General features: G+C 46.3%; 1 protein-coding gene across 4 annotated transcripts in view; it reads left to right on the top strand.

Moving 5' to 3' along the window:
- RAB27A (RAB27A, member RAS oncogene family) overlaps positions 1-19,555 on the top strand; it is a 533,740-nt gene that overhangs the window by 458,882 nt on the left and 55,303 nt on the right. For all 4 annotated transcript variants that reach the window (XM_078684858.1, XM_078684862.1, XM_078684859.1 and 1 more), the window contains one exon: positions 10,622-10,745. In XM_078684858.1, coding sequence (XP_078540984.1) covers positions 10,622-10,745 — 124 coding nt within the window. The remainder of the gene's footprint in view (positions 1-10,621; positions 10,746-19,555) is intronic.

The following is a 19,555-nucleotide window of genomic DNA, read 5'->3' as shown; positions in this document are numbered from 1 at the left end:
TAGTGACCACTTTACTAAAATATTAGCAAATCTGTACCCTTGGAAGTACTTCTTGAATTGATGCAACTTTACTAGTTTTCAAAATTCTCAAACATTGGCAGTAGTTGTCTTGGAAAGCTGCACTAGTCTTATGTTTCCAGGCATACATACGACTGGCAATAAACCACAGGAGATGGTGGGGCAAAATGAGCGATGTGGTCACCCAGCGCAACCCCTCTCCACGGCCATGAATAGACCCCTGCTGCTCTCAGCCATCTGCTACCAGCATCTGCTGCAAGCATTGTCCCACTCAATGGGCCCCAGCTGGATTGCAGGGACCCACGTGTGAGGCTGCCCGATTGACACTGCACTCGGGAAAGCAGGGCCACGCTGGACAATCTCTAAATATCTAATAAAAGTTTGTATTGCTGAAACATGTGAGCAGTCGGACGGGACCATCCGCCGCTGGGGATCCTTAACCACCATGAGCCCGTGAAACCTACCGGGCCCATGCTGTCTGTCTCACGGAGAGCACCAAATTCCAACTATGTCGAAGCCATTCTACAGAGGTGGAAGACTTTGGGTGAGGAGCGGCTGGCAATACCCATGCCCTCACCGGAACTGAAACCAACGCTAGGTCAAAGTTCCCGTACCCGACCAAATGACATCAAGGGCAGCTGCGTGACCCACGCAACAGAGGCACTGTGAACCAACTAAGCCCCCCCCCCCTTCTAACAACCACGCTCCCTGCCCCACATTGCCGTTCACCACCACTTGAATTTGCCACATATGGCACAGGCGAGTCGGCGGTTAGTAGGGTACATGCAGGCTGTACACTGTGTGTTTCAGGCCATCCCTCTTACGGGAAGGGGAGGGGGCTTCATAAAGGACCCAGAGCGTGTGGGAAGGGGTCCCGACTAACCTCACGCAATAATCAGGCCACACTGATGATTAAAGCATAAAAGGCCATTCATTAGGACCAGGCTGCACAACCATAAACAACCAAAACACAACAATCAACAACAAATCCCCCCCTCCAACATCAACTCAACCTTCAGACTCTCCTTCTATTCCACTCCATGCCCCATTCCGTTCTTCATCCCTTTCTTCAGATGTCTTTTAGCATCCTGGCACTACTCTCATGCCTCCAGTCGCCGCCCCATCATTCACTCCCCCCCCCCCCCACGAGAGGTGGGTGCGCCCGCTAGTGACTCCCCCACCCCTCCCAAATACCACCAACCAGGGAACCCCCTTTAGGGCGCTTACCTGCCCCCCCCCCTCCTCCGGGGACCTACTGTGCATCTTTCGCCCCATCCCCTCATGCATTCCTGTGACACCATATTGCCTCATTCCACAGCTTACTCACCACATCCCTCACTTCCATTATATAATAGGCATTCCCAAGCGTCGAAAGATGCACTCCGTCATCCCTAAAGAGCAGTCTCTCCAAGTCGTAGTCCGGGGTGGGCTATCACCTTAATGTCTGTGTCCTCCCAAAAAACCCTCATAGCCCTGTTCAACTTCCTCCGAGCTTTCTCAACTGCCCCATGCTTGATCGCCCCCTTCCAAATCCTTCTGGGAACAAATTCAGTCCAAGCAATTAAAGTCCAAGATCATTTCTGTTTCATCACTTCCAAGTCCCTCTGCATCAGCTGCAAGAGCGCCAAACCCGACAGCTGAATCAAGTCATTCTCCCCCAAGTGAATAATCAACAGATCCGGTCATCCTTTCTGAGGGACCATCTTCGTGAGACAGGGCAATAGTGCCCCCCATCGCATTCCTCCTTTCCCCCACCAATGCACCTCATGTTGTTGTCCTCTGAGTCCCAGGTTACGGCCCTACACCTGTTGCTCTGCATATTTGGAGGCCCAGTGCACATACGAATGCCCCACAATCCATGTGACCGTCTTGGCCCCCGGTCCGCCCACGCAACCTACGAAAGAAAAAGGAATTAGTATACATCCTGGTATGCAGCTATCACCAACCCCATACAACCCCTAACCCCAAGACCCTACTTCCTGACATACCGCTCATAACACAAGGTCTTCCACCTACCAATCGCCCTATCCTGTGCCATGACCAACCCAACCTTGCCGCTGCTGTCGCTGCCCCAATGCGGAAAGAATGTGTCCCAAAACCTGCCGGGTTCAAACCCAACCTACCCAATGCCATGCGCAGAACTGCCAACAACTGTGCGGCCGTCACCCTGGCCCCAGACACATGACAAAAGATCTCATCCCCTGTTGCCGCCGAAAAAGTCACAAATGCCCTCCACTCAGCCACCGGGCACACGCCCCCCCATCTACTTTCACACAGCCAGACCCACTTACCCTTCGTTAACTGATCCGTTTTAGACTGTCCCAACCAAATCCCCAAGCGACCAATCTCCAGCCTGACCTACTCAAACCTCCTGCCGCTTCTGGTCCTCGTCCCCAACAACTCCGAGACCCTAAACGCCACAAAAAACATCCATACCATACACAACCTGAAAATGCGAACCTCAAAACTATCATAACAACACATCGGTAACACCTCAACCAAATGGACCAACAGTCCAAAAGTCACTGCTTCCCTCAACACCCCCCCCTCCGTTCCCTACCCCAACCACTGAGCAAACTACCAATGACCACATCCTTTGTAGGGTCGAAACCGAAAAACAAGCTACTATAGAAGGACAACCCTGCCAATTTTCCAGCAACGGTTGCGGACGACAACCCCTTGTCAATACAGTGTAATACAAACTGCAACACCCCTTGTTCAATCACTGAACGAACTCCACGTGCCGCATCCTGCCGCCATCCCATAAATGAGCCAAACTCCTCTCACGCCAGCTTGTCGGATCGCCTCGTTGAGTCCGCCACAGAGTTCTCCACCAGTCCTAACACCCTCACTCCCCCAAGGCCCAGACGCCGGCCGGCAGTCCAGTCTTGCACTGATCCACTCCAGGTGCCACCCTCCAGAACCGCTGCCACTGCGAACGAGACAAAGCATCTGCAATGTCATTATTCGCTCCAGGGACATGCTTGGCTCTAAAAACCACATTCAACCTCAAACATTTCGGCATGAAACTCCTCAACAAGCGCAGCACTCTCAGATCTCTTGCCCTCTGTCGGTTGACCAACTCGACCACAGTCATATTGTCTACATGAAACAACACTGATCTGTTCTGAAACTCCGACTTCCACACCTCCAATGCCACCAACAGGGGAAAGAATTCCAAAAACGCAATGCTCCTCCCTCGCTTCACCCATGGCCCCGGCCACTCCTCAGCGCACCATCTGCCATCCCAAAAGATGCCAAAACCTGCCGCCCCTGCTGCATCAGAGTAAATTTGAATCTGCCAGACTGTCCGTTCTTCCACAAAGTCTAGAGACACCCCATTGAAATCAGAGAGGAACGTCAGCCATATCTGTAAGTCAGCCCGCACCCCCATTGAGATTCGGACCATGTGATGTGGTAAGGTTGCCCCTGACATGACCATGCCGAGCCGCGTGCAGAACGTCCGTCACGCCCTCACTACCCGGCATGCAAAGGTCAAGAAACCCAAAAGTTGTTGCACAGCCCGTATTGCAGTCCTCTTTTCTCCAATCGCCCAGACATGCCTGAATCTCCTCCACCTTTGTCCGCAGGAGGCGAGCCAACCAATTAATGGAATCCAGCTCAGTCCCCAAGAAAGTCAAACAGCAGCTAGGCCCAGCTGTTTTTTTCCGGCGCCAAGGGAACTCCAAACCGCAGCGCCATCTCCTGAAACTATGACAGCGCCCTGCCACAGTCCCCTGGGTGAACCTTCCAGATGAAAAAGAAATCGTCCAGATAGTGCTTCACGTCCTGATGCCCGCTAATCTGTGTAAAAGCCCACTGCAAAAATGTGCTAAACATCTCGAAAAGCGCACAGGAAATGGCTCACCCCATGGGCAAGACCTTGTCCATGTAAATGGCCCCAGCAAACTACATGCCCAACAGAGCAAAATCAGCCAGGTGAATTGGTAAAAGACGGAAAGCCGATTTGATATCACACTTTGCCAATTCCGCCCCTGGCCCGCTCACCAGCACAAGGCGAATGGCGTCATCCACCGACGCATAGAGCACCCGGGAGTCTACCTCTGCAATGAAGTCATTCACGGACTGACCCTCCGGCCAAGAGAGGTGATGTATCATGCAAAACTTGCCCTCCTCCTTCTTTGGCACGACTCCCAATGGGGAAACGATCAGATGTTAAAGGGGCCAATCCGCAAACTGCCCCGCCACCCTACCTTCCAACACCTCCTTCTGCAACGTGGCTGCCACCACCCCAGGCAATTCTTTAGCTGATTTGAGGTTGTCCGCCCATCTCCGTACCCTCGGTAGCCCACTCGAAAGCCCTCCGTGAAACCCCATTGCTACTTCAGAGTCACCTCCTTGACACGAGAGCCACGGGGCCATCGCCTCCACCTTAACCGGAGTAAGCGCCCTTCTGTCCAGGCTGCCCCCTACCCATCGCATTTGTGTTGCGCCACTGCTCCGAAGGCGTGACCAGTGTGAAACATTGAGTGGCCGCATGCCGGACTCCACATTTGGAGCACTCATGCTTGAACTTACAAGTGTAACACGAGCAATATCCCTTGTTGTAGCTCCAGCAGGCACCGGTAGTGCTGGTGCCCGGCTTAGTCGATGGAGCGGTGTCTCTTGCGGGTGTTACAACCCCTCCTGCCCCAGACTGGGTGGGCCGCGACGGAAAGGACCGATAAGGGACCAGTAAACGACAAGCCATGTGCGTGGACGCCGACGAGTGTGTCGATGCCAGCCACTGCATTCACAGCTCCTGATCAATTTCACCCCAAGGCTTGTCGGGGTTCACACTAACCCGGGCCCAGAACTCCTCATCGTAACTCAGCCAGGTAAACCCCCCAAATTGTAACTGCGCCTTTCTGATAATATCCATGTACTTCAACAGGGGGATAGCCCTATCTAAGTGCTTCTCGCAATAGATACTCGCATAGATGAGAAAGGCAGATGTCCAATTCTCCATGTTCACTGGCACCCTGGGACTCCTAGTCAGCTCCCATTCCTCCTCTTTAGATCCTTCCTTCACCTGTACCTCCCTGTGCAAAAGCTTGAACATGTCTACGTATTCATGCTTCCAAATCCTACTCTTAATCTTATCCAATAAGTGGGACCCCAGGGGCAGGCCAAACCCATATATGGCAATTTCTTCTGATGCTTTTCCGTCCTTGTCCTCCTTCCTGTCTGTCTTGTCCTCTTTCCCTACAGGTTTGTCAGTCTGGACCCCGGCCGCCACCACTATCTTACCTGCCGCAGCTGCGGGCGCCCCGACCCTTGACACACCAGCCGCCACCCCCGCGTCCCGCACCGACACCGACACCACCCCCACACCCACAGACCTGCAAGCCTTCTTCCTGCCCTCCTTTGGACCCTCCTCCCAAGCAGACCACCAATCCCCCTCACCTGCCAAAGGCGTCTGTGTCACTCCCGACCGTCCTTCCGAGCTGCTGGCTTTGGAGGTGGACACCTTCGCCTTGCCCTTCTTCTTCCGAGAGGTCTGCAAAACACCAAGACCACTGTTGCTCTGTACCCCCCGTCCTGTCCACGTCATCCCTTTCCTCCCCTTCTTCCAACTCCTCACTTTCAGAACCATAATCCAAATCCAACACGAGCTCATCCTCCACAGGCTTCCACATTACCTCAAGGACAGCTCTCTTCACTACTTTCTGCACCTGCACACCACTTCCACTCCCCTGCTCCACACACGCCGCTGTTGCCCGCTTCCGTGCTGAAGGGAAGGCCGCTGCAGACCCCCCTGCTGCTTCAAGGCGGTGTCCTGAGGCAGTCTTGCACCCCGCCAAACCTGCCACCCCTCTGCTGACCTCCGCCAGCTAGGAAACCCCCCCTACCCCCAGGTCGCTCCAACCTGGGCGGGCTCTGGCATTGTCGGGCCTCGCCGCCGTCCTGGCCGTCCCTAACTGCCCAAAGCTCCTCCTCCGAGGTAGGCGTAGAGGGCCCATCCATCTCCTCCTCCCAAGCTGCCCCTGCCCTGATCGCCTTAAGTTCGGCCCACCGGGCCCCAGACTCCAGCACTAGCTGACGCTGGTCCCTAATTGTGGCTTTCAGATTCATTGCCTCCCATCTGGGTAACAAGGGCTGACAATGGATCCTGGGCCTTACACCCTGCATGCGCCTCCAAGGGGCAACTGCCTCGGGGATCCCCCCACTCCCAAACCTGACCTCCTCCAGGCTCACTCTGCCACCCCTCCCCTCTACCCCATGCATGGCTGGGGTGCTAGCGCGCTGGCCCACAGAAAGATCCAGGGGCCCAACACCCTCCCCAAAGGACCCAGCCTCCTCGCACGCTGCCTCCTCGCCCTCACTGCACACCTTCCGCTCTGCCTCCTCCTGGGCATCCGGGCCCACCCCCCACCGGACCAAGCACCATGGGCCCTACACCTTCCAAAGCCTGCCGGCCCGCTCCTGGCCCACAGCCACAACCGCCGGAACAGCACTCATCATGCGCGAGGGGGGAGCTTTCTTCACCCCCCTCTTCACACTCCCCTCCTCGTGCGCAGACACGGCTGCATCCAGGCCTCCGCACAACGCTCCTCTTCCCACCGAGCCCCGCCCCCTCCCAGACGCACCACAGCCGGCGGTGAAGACTCTTCAATACAGGCCAACACAGCCGCCAACACCCCCGCAGAGGCCGCACGCTGGACCCGCTCCAGGCCCACCCACACCTTGCTCAACACTCAGTAGATCCTCCCTCCCAGACCTCCCCAGGACACTCAACGCCTCCCTCACTGCCTCTGCCATAACCTTGGCCATACCTCCCCGCACCTTATTCGCCGCAATACCGGAACACTGCCGACCGCCACGCACCGCTCCACCGACCAGTGGGACCCTCGCTCCTCCAATGGCCTGCCTTGACACTCGATGACCCCTGCTAACCTTCACAAAATTATCCCACCCAACAATGCCAGAATGTAAGAAGAGGAAGTTGCCTTCACTTCCTGCATTCTTATACCCACCCCCCAAACCACACCCCTACCCTAAGCCTGGCCCTCCCCGCGCGAATGACCCCAGGGGAAGACTAGACTGCGTTTTCGCTTCCCCTGGGGCCCTGCATTGCACTACTCCACCGCAAGATCCGAAACACGACAACTGCTGAACCCGCGGCGTCACAACCAGGGGTCCCTTCCCAGAGGGCGTGACAGGCAACAGAGAGGATCTAAAATGGAGGGGGAGGCCTAAATACCCTCCCCTTCCCCCGGCGCGCCAAACATGACGTGTCTGGTGCGACCTGTAAGGGGACTCCTCCTGGAGTCCTGCAGTAGAGTGGGGGTGGGGAAACACCCAAATGGCACTAAGGGAGGCCGCCCACTGAGGTGGCCCGCTGCAGGGGCTGTGGGCAGCCACATTCTACTCCGTGAATGTAAAACTTGCAGGCCACTCAACTCTAAAAAAAAAAAAAAAAAATCAGGAGGGTGGACATTGAGCTCGACGGAAAAGGTAGTCGTCACTGTTGAAATTGAGAGTCTTCCTACCCCCACCCCACCAAATGTTACTAGGCCTCGTCCCAGCCTGCCGCTTTCCCTCGCTTCTTTGTTTTCTACGCTGTGGGATCTCTCCCTGTCAAGGCAGAGCGAGTGGTCTCCTTATTGTAAGCTCCCTTCCAGCTCGTAGCCGTCCTGGCTGTATTGTGGGAGAGGGCCTTACTTGGGCGGCCATGTTACAGTCACAGCACTTATCTCCCATTGCAGCTATTTGCGGGCATTTTTGGCCGTAGGTGGAAATTGTACTGTGGTGATTTTGCTTCCCCCGTAATTTTATTTCCATCATGTCATGTTATGTTTTTTCTGACTACTGAGTCGTACATCCCTAATTGAGAGTAAGCTCCCGATTTATTGTTGAAGCTCTCGCCTAAAATGGTCAGTTAGGACATTACCCCGATTTTTGTGAGGCAAAATCTCCCACTTTCCTGTTGTAAGCTGTTGGCATGTATGCTTACACTATAGTTGGTCATCTGAAGGGACCACTTCCAGGTGAAAGCTTCAGGAGTCGATTGCATTTGAAACTTCCAAAACACTCGTTGCTTGAGAGATCATGTGCAGTCGGACGTTAACTGTCACGTTGACCTCGGTCTTGGTTCGAGTTCGGAGGATAGCGCTTATTTGACTTTATCGCCTCATCTTGTGGGATCTGTGCACCACCTTGTGGTGGAACAGAAAACTTCAGTTTATCATCTCGGTCTCCGACCAGGACAACAATCACTTTTCCTAGTTCCTAAATGTCATTTTCATCCTGCCTATTCCCAGGCCACCCCATTGCCGGACACCTTTATTGTTTCAGCACGTGGGTTAAAGTTTCACAATTTTCCATTCTATTGTGGGCTGATGTGTACTACACAAGCCCCTCTTCCTCACGATGTAATAAGAGTCCGCTCTTTGAGGTGTCCTGCAGATTATCCTGCCTAGGGCAGGTAACAAGACCTACTTCGACGCAGGGAGAGAAGATATTGAGGAGGGTATATGCAGGCCCACACAAAAGGTTAGTACCACTAATCAGCCAGCCAGTAAGCTCTTTTGGAAACCCGTATTCTTTTTGCTTTGGTCTTTTCACACAATAGGCACGCCTTCCCCAGGAATTCTCTCACAAAAACAGATATTCCAATGAAAGTGAAAACGTTAACTTTGTGAAGACTAGTGTTTGCAGCATTTAATAATGTGGGTAGAGGGCAGTGCTCCATATCTTTTCTATTTCCTTTAGACTGCAGATTTTTTTTTTTTTCACTTTTGTTCTTTAAAAAATACATATTAACGGCAGGATTTTAGAAGCATGGTGACAATGCTATTGGGGACCATTTGGTTTGAAACTCCATTTAAAATTCAAGGTGCACGTGAATAAATACTTTCAAGAAAATGCCTGCTCTGAGCCTGAAATTCTTGAGACCAAAAACTCTGGACCCAGTAATTCAAGGTCTGGAGGCGTCAGACTGCTACGTTTCCTAGTGGGGCTCTGGACAGCGGCATTGCCTGGCCTCGTCTGGCCCCCTGCAGCAATCCGGGGGGCAGGAAATGACCCCTCCAGAGGGCACGGGCATGCCCTACAACTCTAAACCCTCACGTTCCCATCCACCACCCTAACACCCTCTGGCTCTTTCTGCCTGCTTAGAGCAGGTGGAAAATGTGAGCAGGTTTTTAGCCTAAATGTGGGTAAACTGCCTATTAAATAACTCAATAACTCCGGGTTCGAGCACTTAACATATTTTGGGGGAACAACTTGTAATGGTAGTACTTTGATGCAGCGATACTGGGGTTCAGGAGTCTGCATTATTGGCTGCTATCTCTTCACTGAGCTCACAAGGGCTTAAATGGGAGTGGTGTAGGGGAATTTGAGGAGGAGTGTGGGAGAGACCTGGTATGTATGCACGTATGCACATGGCATTTTTATAGCACGGACCTAGCCAAAAGGCCGTTGAGTGTTGTTCTTATTCAAAGAACAGCATAAAATCACCAAGTAACAAAAGAGGAACCTAGGTTGTAGGCGGTTAGTGCACTGTAAAATACGGGAGAACAAAACATACTTTAACCAAAGAATAAGACAATTGCAATTTACAAAATATATTTCAAAATTCACTACAATCCTAAAAGTGCCAGAACAGCATACTTGCCTTGGGGGTCATTCAAGCACCACACATTGGGCACCATTGATTCTGCAACACACTCCCATAGAAAACAGTGGAAGCAGGGAATTAACATAACACCAAATAGTATCTATCTATATAATATTTTTTTTAATTTATCAATACATTTTCCTTTTAAAAATATATGAAATGTTTAAACTGTAAAAGAAAAAATAAATTATGGAACCCCTATTAATTTGAGTTCACCCCTTGCATTACTTGTTTAATTCATGTGAACTACTGTCTCAGAAGAGAGCCTACTTTGCTGTGTGTGTGCCAGTGTTATCTCACTGTTGCGTGCTAAGTTGGCTGTTTTAAACATATTTATGGATCTGTTGACACCACAGGATTGATCTGGTGAGTGATTATCAACGGTACTCAGTGGAGGGGAGGAGTAGATCAATAATGAACCAAAAATTGTAATACACTTCTGACACCTCAGTTCCAATCACAATATGCAAAATGAAGTATCTCCAAGAAGGATGATGAATCACTAAAAATGATGATTTACGAATACGAATGTGAGTTTCATTCATAAACATTGAATGGAATGGATTTAAATTGGATGAAAAACTTGCCAGTTTTGAAGCTGTGTGTGCCCATCAGCTAGGTAGCGGTTCTTCCAAACCTGGCATTCCTGTAATTTAGATTCAGGTAGCGCCTACAGACACAGCGCTAACGACTGGGACGCACAGGGATTAAAGGAAATTTCGAAACATAAAAACTCTGACGACCAGAGTGCACTGCGATTAATGATTTCTATTAATACAACAAATATGCCATTATACCTTCAGTTGAGAAAAATATGCGAAATACAGTTTGTGAGAATTGAAGAATGTTAGAAAGGCCTAGAATCTAATTTAGTCTTTTAGATAGACGTAAAATGTGCTTTACTGCTGTGTGGTTAAGAATATTTTCTGCATTGCCCAGTGTGGCTAACACAATATTTTCCATTCGTTTTCTTTTGGGTAGGTCAGCTACAGATGCATGCATACTGTGAAAACCCAGACATTGTACTCTGTGGTCATAAAAGTGATTTGGAAGATCAGAGAGCGGTTAAAAAGGAGGAAGCTCAAGAACTTGCTGAGAAGTATGGGTAAGTAACTTCCTTCCGCTAATTGCGTTTGAACTGAAAACTGTGAAAAAATATTGACCTGCTGCGCTATAAAAACATTTATCTCTTAACATTACTTGCTAACAAATGACCTCATTGCCTCCTACCTAGATGCAGCACTTGCCCGAGTACTTTTTTTCTGCAACTTTGTTATGCTATGTTTTCCCTAACTTCATTTCATTTGTTTTTTATTTTGGAAATACAATCCATAAAACAGAACAAAATAAATAAGATAATGGCAACGTTTCAATCTTTGAAGAAAAAAATAAATAAATCACTTTAATTAAATGTTATCGAATACATCAAAGGAAAATAACATCATGGTGTTTTATCATAGATCAACTTGTTGTTCATAGGATTGTTTACGGATAATCCATGCAGATGTCTAGAATTTTGTCACACTATGAACTTTGACTTCGTCAGTACATGAGCTAAGAATTTTTAGGGCCTCTAGATGTTTTCTGACCCCTAGTTGATGACAGATTGGTAAAATTCACTTTTTCCGTGGGGTATTATAAGCGTCACAAAAAAAAGGAAGTCGGGAACCGTTTCCATCACTTTACCACATACTGGACAAAGGCCACTTTCAGTTTTAAGCCTTTCTCAATTCATACAAAACTCATTAGTGGTAAAATTATGTACCTGAATTTGGCATTAAGAATTTTAGATTGCATCAATGTTATATTATCTAAAAAAGGGGTCAAAAGATGGTGTACATTTATAATCTAAACATTTATCTGGGTTTACATTTGTGCATATCGTTTCCCCAATGCACATAATAAAACCATTCTTTCAAGGCCGACTTTGTGATTGGGGTTAGCTCCATGGGCGGATCCCCAGAAATCTCTCAACCCCAGATGGAATAAAGATTCCCTTATGTGCGTAAGTCAGGGAATATCTTGATAGCTGTTGCGAAATTGTAGTTTGTCCAAAGCAAGCCTATATGAAACTAGCTTTGGCGTATAATGTAATCTATGCCAGTAGAATAAGGTTCTCGCTTTTAGCACATACACAAAGAGGCGTGGCTCAATGCAATGAACAGCTGGATTAGGGAAGGTTAACGAGATTTTAAAAATGTGTATTCGTAGCATGTGTTGGCCATCGATACATAAGCTTAGCATACTCCTGCCATCTAGTGCTGGGCTCTGAAGTTTGCAACTTGTTTTTCTTTGAATAAGTCTTTCGAGTCACGAGGTATAGTGACTCCTCCTATAGTCTGTATTGCCCAGGGTCATTAGCTCCTCTGTTAGATTGTTTTTCTCCACCATCTGGTTCTGACATCTACCTTGCAGCTCTGGGATTGAAGCTTCAACCCAGTTTAACCAGCCTCTCGATTAACAATAGATCACCCTTTGACGAACACTAGCAAATGAAAAAGTGTAAAACTGGTGGTTTTTGCCACCCGCCCAGGCCTGCGCAACTTTGACTTCTACGTTTCACTGCCATCTTTGTTCACTCGGTGCATGCAGAGAGATGGAAAAAACTACTTTCACCTTCTGTCCCAAGTGCCATGCTAAGTTATCCAGACAAAATCACCAGCCAGTCTGCAACCTCTGCCTGTCCCCAGAACATGACAAAATGTTGTGTGAAGCGTGTTTGGCCTTCCGATCGAAGAAAACGTTTCAACAACGAAGAGAGGGACGCTGGGAACATAACACAATGCAGGCACATCAAACTCAAGATGCACCTTATATCTTCAAGGACCAGACACCACCAGATACAGAACGCAGTCTCCATGCTACGGTTGACACTGACGAAGAGTTAGAGGTCTAAGGCACTCCAGTGGACGTTCCCATTCTTCTTCTTAGCAGTGGGGAAGGGTCCGACTCCAACCACGAACTTGAAGCCCAAGAGATTACTTCCAAGGGGAACGTGAGTACTGTGCAAAAGCCTTCCAGACACAAACAAAGGTACAAACACGGCTCATGGAATCTCACAGCCCTCGGTCCGTGGAGGTATCAGACAGAAAGTAGTAAAGAAGCAGACAGTCGTCGCTCTGCCTAAACTACCCTTAAAGACCACAGAAAAAAACAAAAGCACTAACTCCTCAAAAGTCAAGCCTACTTTTCAAGCCTGTGTTAAATAAAACAAGCATTGATGCAGGAAAAGCCTTCTGAACCAAAATCTGGGACAGAAAGACCCAGGACACCTCCAGACTCCTGCCTGTATCGGAGCCAAAAACACAGTTGGCGCAGAAAACACCTTCACACCCCAAGCCGACATTAGTTCCAAAAACCACATCGACATCAAAAATGGCTTTCAACACAAAGGCTTCCATGCTTAAAACAGTCCTGATTCCGAAAACAGCACAAACCCACACATAGCCCAAAGAACAGCCTGTTCAGCCTATTTTATCTACATGTCAAGAAAAATTTGACGCCGAGCAAATAATGCTGGTCATAAACCCAGATGCAGGCAGGGTGGGAACCAAACCACCTTTCTCACTTACAGAGACATTGTCAAAACGTACAAAAACGTTTGAGGAAGAGATCATGGGGCCACAACCACAAAGACCCCATGCAAAAAACATAGAACAGGAGCACCAGTCCTGTGCATTTTCCACCTGAACCTCCACCTCCTTTACCTCCTACTCCACCTCTACCTACACCTCCTCCTCCCCCACCAACTCTTCCTGTATTATCAATGCCAGCTACATCTCCACCTCTACTAAACTCTTCAAAACACCCTGCTCATTCTCTGCCACAAGGGCCACCTACCACCTCTACTCTAGGAGACCACAGCATTGGGGAAAATATAGACCCCTACACTCCATATTTTAATGGCCTACAGGGTGATTCAGGTACTGTTGCTCAACCCCGGGACACTTATAATGTAGATCTACAAGGGGATCCAGATCTATACCCCTTGAAACCTTCACCAACTGAGGATACCGCCACATAATATGAGGTACTACACAGGGCTGCCGAATATAATAATGTTGACGCACACAATAGAGAATGAGAATGACTTCCCTGACGAGGCACTATCCGAGATGCAGCAAACTGTCCAATTTTTACCCATATTTAAAGGCATGCTTAAACGCATGATAGACATTTTTAAAGAACAGTCAAATCAAGGGTACTAGCCCCCAGGGTGTAAACTCACACCAACTGACCCAACAGACATCAAATGGCATGTTCTCCCCCTATGATTCGCTTGTGGTGCACACTGCAATAAAACATGCTAAATCACAAGGCACAGGTGATGCTCCTCCTACAGACAAGGAGAGTATGACATTTATGCTGCAGGTAAATGGGTAGCAGTGCAGGCAGCAAACCTCCTTAGGATCGCCAATTCTGTAGGACTCCTCTCACGGTACAACCTGAAAGTGGGATGAGATGCTAGTCAAAGTCAAAGTCAAAATTATGTTTATTATGACCATAGTCTTTAAACAAGAGCAAGAGGCAGTATTACAAGTTTAAAATATTCACATAAAACCCATAAAACAGTGTAAAATAATCCAATATCAAAATAAAACTCTTACACACCTTTTTACGTTGATCAACTTCACTAAAATGTGCATCTTGAGATAAAACTTATTCTTTCATTTAAAACACATTTCTTTCCTTTAGTTCTAGTATTGTTTCCTTCATATAAAAGTTCATGCAGCGCTACAGATTATTCATGATTTCTTAATGCACTTAGTATTACCTTTATATATTTCCCCAGGGCAATTGCAATGTCAATAGTTGGAATTTCAAATAGTAGATTTGTTGCCTGCGCCCTTGTTCTTATATCGTGTTTTACAAACACAGGTCGCAGCCACATTTTCCGCTGTTCTAAAAATGACAAACAATCAAGTAGAATGTGTACCAGGTCTCCTTTACGTCCTAGACTACACCTGCAACACCCTGCCTGATCTAGCATTTTTGCTTTCAGGTCTTTATTCATTAACCATGGGTGGATCCCGATCCGCAGCCTTAATATCTCCTGCCTATAGCCACGGTTGGGAAGAGTGTCTAAGTAGGGAAACCAATTTTCATTTGACCAGGCATTCATCATGTGTGTTACTGATTTCTTCTTCACTAAGTATCCCATATCAGTGGTTCTGGATGCTTCCTTCCCATTTAATTTCAACTCACTCTTAGTACATGATACTTGGAGCGTTTCCTGGGACACCTCCACTTTTAACCTTTTACAGATTTGCATCAGTCTTTCCCTACATGCTTTTGCCCATTTTAGGTCACTCTTTTGGATTTCTCTCCTGCACCATTGTGCAACTTTTTGCCCTCCTGAATCTTCAAATCGATTCCAAAGTCTAATTAGTGCCATTTGTGTTTGTATATCCTTAGACTTTGTGCCTATTTCAATTCTTATGGCTTGAATCATAGACGATTGTGGGAGAGATAGAAGGCTTTTTAGACATTTCCCCTCCACCAAGTCCCAGGCTCCCTTACCGCTCAAATAAAGGATTTCCGCTCCATATAGGACTTGGGGGGGGGGGGGGGGGGGAGATCATTGCCTCAAAAGCTCTTAGCATAGGTCGATGTGACATTTCTCCGTAGTCCCTATTAAACATTTTTAGTCCACAAATAGAAGCATATGCTTTTGCTTTTTGTGATTCCAAATGGGTGCACCAGTTCAATGTCTTATCAAACCATATACCTAGGTATCGGTATTCATTTACCGTCTCTAGTTTAAGCTCCCCTAGGTACCAGTTAAACCTGCTTGTCTTTTTCCCAAAGCATAATTTTTTTGTTTTATCTAGGTTAACTGTTAGGAATTTACTGGCACAGTATGCACTGAAAGCATTAAGCTTTCTTTGGAGGGCTCTCTCGGTCTGGTCCACTATTACCAGGTCATCTGCGTAGAGTAAACAGGGCACCTTGTTTCCATCCATTCTCAGACTTGCACTACCCTCGACCTCTAAATAGGCCGGGAGATCTGACAGGAATATAGAGAATAGTTGTGGGGCCAAGACGCAACCCTGTCTTAGACCATTGTCAATGGGTATTTTTTTCATCAGAGACCCCTCGGTATCCTTAATAACTTGCGCCCAGTTTCCTCTATGTAATTCCTTTATTGTGCTCAAAAGGTCTTTGGGGATATTTACCTTCGTTAAGGTTTCCCATAAGCAGACCCGATCGACTGAATCGAAGGCTGCTCGGAAGTCGACGAAACAGCATAACTTGCCATTTTGTTCCGTCGACTTCTTGGCCATAGCCCATAAAGCAAATCCGTGATCAATCGTGGAGTGCCCCTCCCTAAATCCTCCCTGTTCTATGGGTACAATTTGGAACTCCTTTACCCATGTGTTAAGTTGGTTCAATACAATTTTTGAGAAGACTTTCCCTCCTATGTCAAGGAGGTTAATCTTCTTTTTGTGGGTATCACAGGCAGATTTAAACAAAGTAATCAGAATTTTGTTGTACATAACTACCAGTATTTACACAAATATTACAAAAAGTAGTTAACCAAAACTTGCAAATAATGAGCACTACTCCGACGGGCACTTAAATACAGTAATAAAAAAAAAAAAAAAAGCTATCACAAATAAATACAGTCTTATCTAAATTAGAGATAGACATAAATACAAATCAGGTTAGTTAATTTCGGATGTGTAAAACACGCCTCCCCAAATTCTCTTTACTTTAATCATTGCTTTCACTCCTCTTTTCCTGGCTAGAGATAATTCCATATGATGTATCTCTTTAACCAAGCACCACCATTCATTCGCAGTGGGTGCTTGATCAGCTATCCAGGCTCGAGCCAGTACTAGCCTTGCGCATGCCAACACAATAAAGATTAAATCTTGAAAAGGTGTAGGATTGGTCTGTATACCTATCAGAATCATTTTAGATGTTAAAGGTGCATCAATTAGCAATTTCAATCTCAGTATCTTTCCTATACCGTCCCAAAACGGAACTAGCACAGGGCAAAGAACCAACATGTGTTCTAAATCAGCGGCCTGTAGATGGCATTTTGGGCATTTAGTTCGATCATTAAAGGCGTTATTCGGGGACCATTTGCTTATTTGTAGAGGTGTATAATAAAGTTGGCATATTGTTTTATATGCTTGCAGTTTTAAGCATGAAGAATGGACTAGCGTGTCAATTTTCTTGAAAGAGTATGATATTTCATTTGAGGTAATACCTATGGGATAGTGTAAGGCCCATTTCTCTGCTATTTTTGGACATTCATCTTGTTTATTTTCCATGAGACACTTATATCCCTCACTAATAGTTATTTTTTGATTTTCCTCTCCCTTGTATAAGCAGTGCCAAAAATCTGAGTCCAAAATCTCTTTCAATTTTAATTTTCTTACAAGGAAGTCACGAATTTGTACATATTTAAAAAAAAGTGTATTCTGGTAGCTTATATAATAGCCTTAACGTTTCAAACTCCAAAAAACCTGAGGAGCCATACAGATCCCCAAGTTTCAGTATACCTTGACTCGCCCATATTTTACACCCAGAGTCGGAAAAAATGCTAGGCAATCCTGGGTTGTTCCATAGGCGTAAAAGAGGATGATAAAATGACAACTTATTATAATTCATAAGTATCCTCCAAATGTTAATCATGTCCTTTGCGGTCTTGAACCTCACTCTTTTGAAGTAGTTTGGGTCATTACTTCTAGCCAAGAACTGCAAGCAATCTGGCCCCAGCATCAATTGATGAAAAAAATATGGGTTGCTGGAATTAAACAAGCTCTGTAGCCGCCCCATAAATGATGCAAAATAAAATAAAAATAATATAGTCGAAAATCTGGGAAATTAAGCCCTCCCTTTATAAATGGGAGTTTCAGAGAAGAAAGTGCTCTTCGGTTCTTTTTATAACCCCAAATGAAGCTGCCCAATATGCCATCTAGTTTTTTAAAGAAAACTGTGTTTATTTTCAGGGGTATGCATCTGAATAAGTATAAAAATGTTGGCAAAATGTTCATTTTAATAAGGTTGATTCTCCCGATGAGATTTAATGGTACCTTATGCCACTTTTTTAAGGATGGTCTCAGTTTCTTTTAATAAAGTATCATAGTTCAGCATAATAATTTCCCTTATATTAGATGTTAGCTTGATGCCGAGGTAAGTAGCAGCATAGCATACTCCCATCACAGGTATTGGCGGTTTATAGTTGGCTATAATTTGGGTTTTATCTAAGTTTAACTTGTAGCCCGAAACTTTTCCAAAGATTTTCAGCCTCTTTAACTATACCTAACATGGATTCTGTCACATCGTTAGTGTAATTTGCCAGATCATCGGCGTATGCTGTTATTTTAAGAGAGTTTGCCCCAGATATAAATGGTTTTATCATAATTTGAAACTGTATGGCATTAATAAAAGGTTCCATAGAGAGTGCAAATAAAAGGGGTGATAAAGGGCAACCCTGCCGAGTTCCTCTTCTTATGGGAAATTTAGTGGAAAGTAGACAGTCATATCCAATTATTGCATTAGGTAAATAGTAAAGTGCTTTTATCTTTGTAATGAATTTACTCTTAAACCCCATTGCTATCAAAACTGACCACAGGTAATCCCACCCCACTCGGTCAAAAGCTTTTTCAGCGTCCAGTAGTATAATACCGAGTGGGGTGGAGTCAGCTGCGGCCATGTCAAGCACTGTGATGGCAGTATTTACATGTTGCGTCGTATCTCTACCAACTACAAAACCATGCTGGTGTTTGCTAACCAATCTCGGCATTATAGGGGACAGTCTCAAGGCTATTAATTTGGCAAACACCTTGGCATCAGCATTAATCAAAGAGATTGGGCGGTATGATCCGCATTCTGTAGGAGTTTTATTTTTTTTCAAAAAGAATATAATTTTGGCGGTGTTCCAGGATGATGGGGCCCCATCATCTGTAACAATATGATTGATAACCAAACAAAGTACAGGCACGAGTTCCTCCCATAATAATTTATAAATTTCAATAGGGAGGGTATCATCTCCGGCAGCTTTTCCAGAAGGGAGGGAAAAGATAGCTAGTTTTAATTCTTCCTCAGTATAATCTTTTTCTAGCTCTTCCATATCTATCAAATCGTTCTCCGATTGCCAGTCATTTTTTATATAATTCTCCACCAAATCACTGGAGGGCATATTCTCAGGGGTATACAGCTTAGTGTAATAATCAGTGAACTGCTGCAATATCTTATCAGCTCGAGTATAAATAGTACCGTCTGTTCCTTTTATACTTTTAATTAGAGAGGTGGTTTGTTCGTCAGCTATTTTATAGGCAAGTATCTTTCCTATTCTGTCACCGCTCTCATACTGTGTAATTTTATATTTGTATAGTTTAGCAATAATTTTATCTCTTAAATATTTTTTAGTCTCGCAGCGCATCGTAGTTAATCTAAGTTCGAGTTTATCTTTGTTTAAATTTTTAGGAGCTCCTGCGCTTTCTTTTCTAGCAATCTCAGCCAGGTGTTCTTCTAACCCTCTAATTCCTGAAATTAAGCATTGAGTCTCTATTTTCTGATTTATATTCTGCTGAATAATATATTGCTCTGCAAATCCTCTGATACTGGCCTTGCAGTCAAGGAGGTTAATCAATCGGTAATTTTGTGGCGCCTCCATACTCCCTTTTTTATGGATTGGCCTAATTATTGCGCCCTTCCAGTTAGGTGGCATTATGCCTTCAGTAAGGATTTTATGAAACATCTGTGTGAAAAATCTTGCCCACCAATTTACTTCTGATTTTAATATTATTGCAGGAAGGTTGTCGGGTCCTGCCGCACGGGTTAACTTCAGTTCTCTTATTGTATGCTCTACCTGTTTTTCTTTAAACTTTGCTTTGAGATCTTCTGAAATGTCTTGCCATTTTTCGTTATCTTCGTGATCTCTAGGAGCTCTTAGCCCGT

The sequence above is a fragment of the Lissotriton helveticus genome, chromosome 3_2 (assembly GCF_964261635.1).
Source record: "Lissotriton helveticus chromosome 3_2, aLisHel1.1, whole genome shotgun sequence".
Lineage (NCBI taxonomy): Eukaryota > Metazoa > Chordata > Amphibia > Caudata > Salamandridae > Lissotriton > Lissotriton helveticus.
The sequence above is the reverse complement of the archived record's forward strand: the minus strand, read 5'-3'. Positions and strand labels throughout refer to the sequence as shown.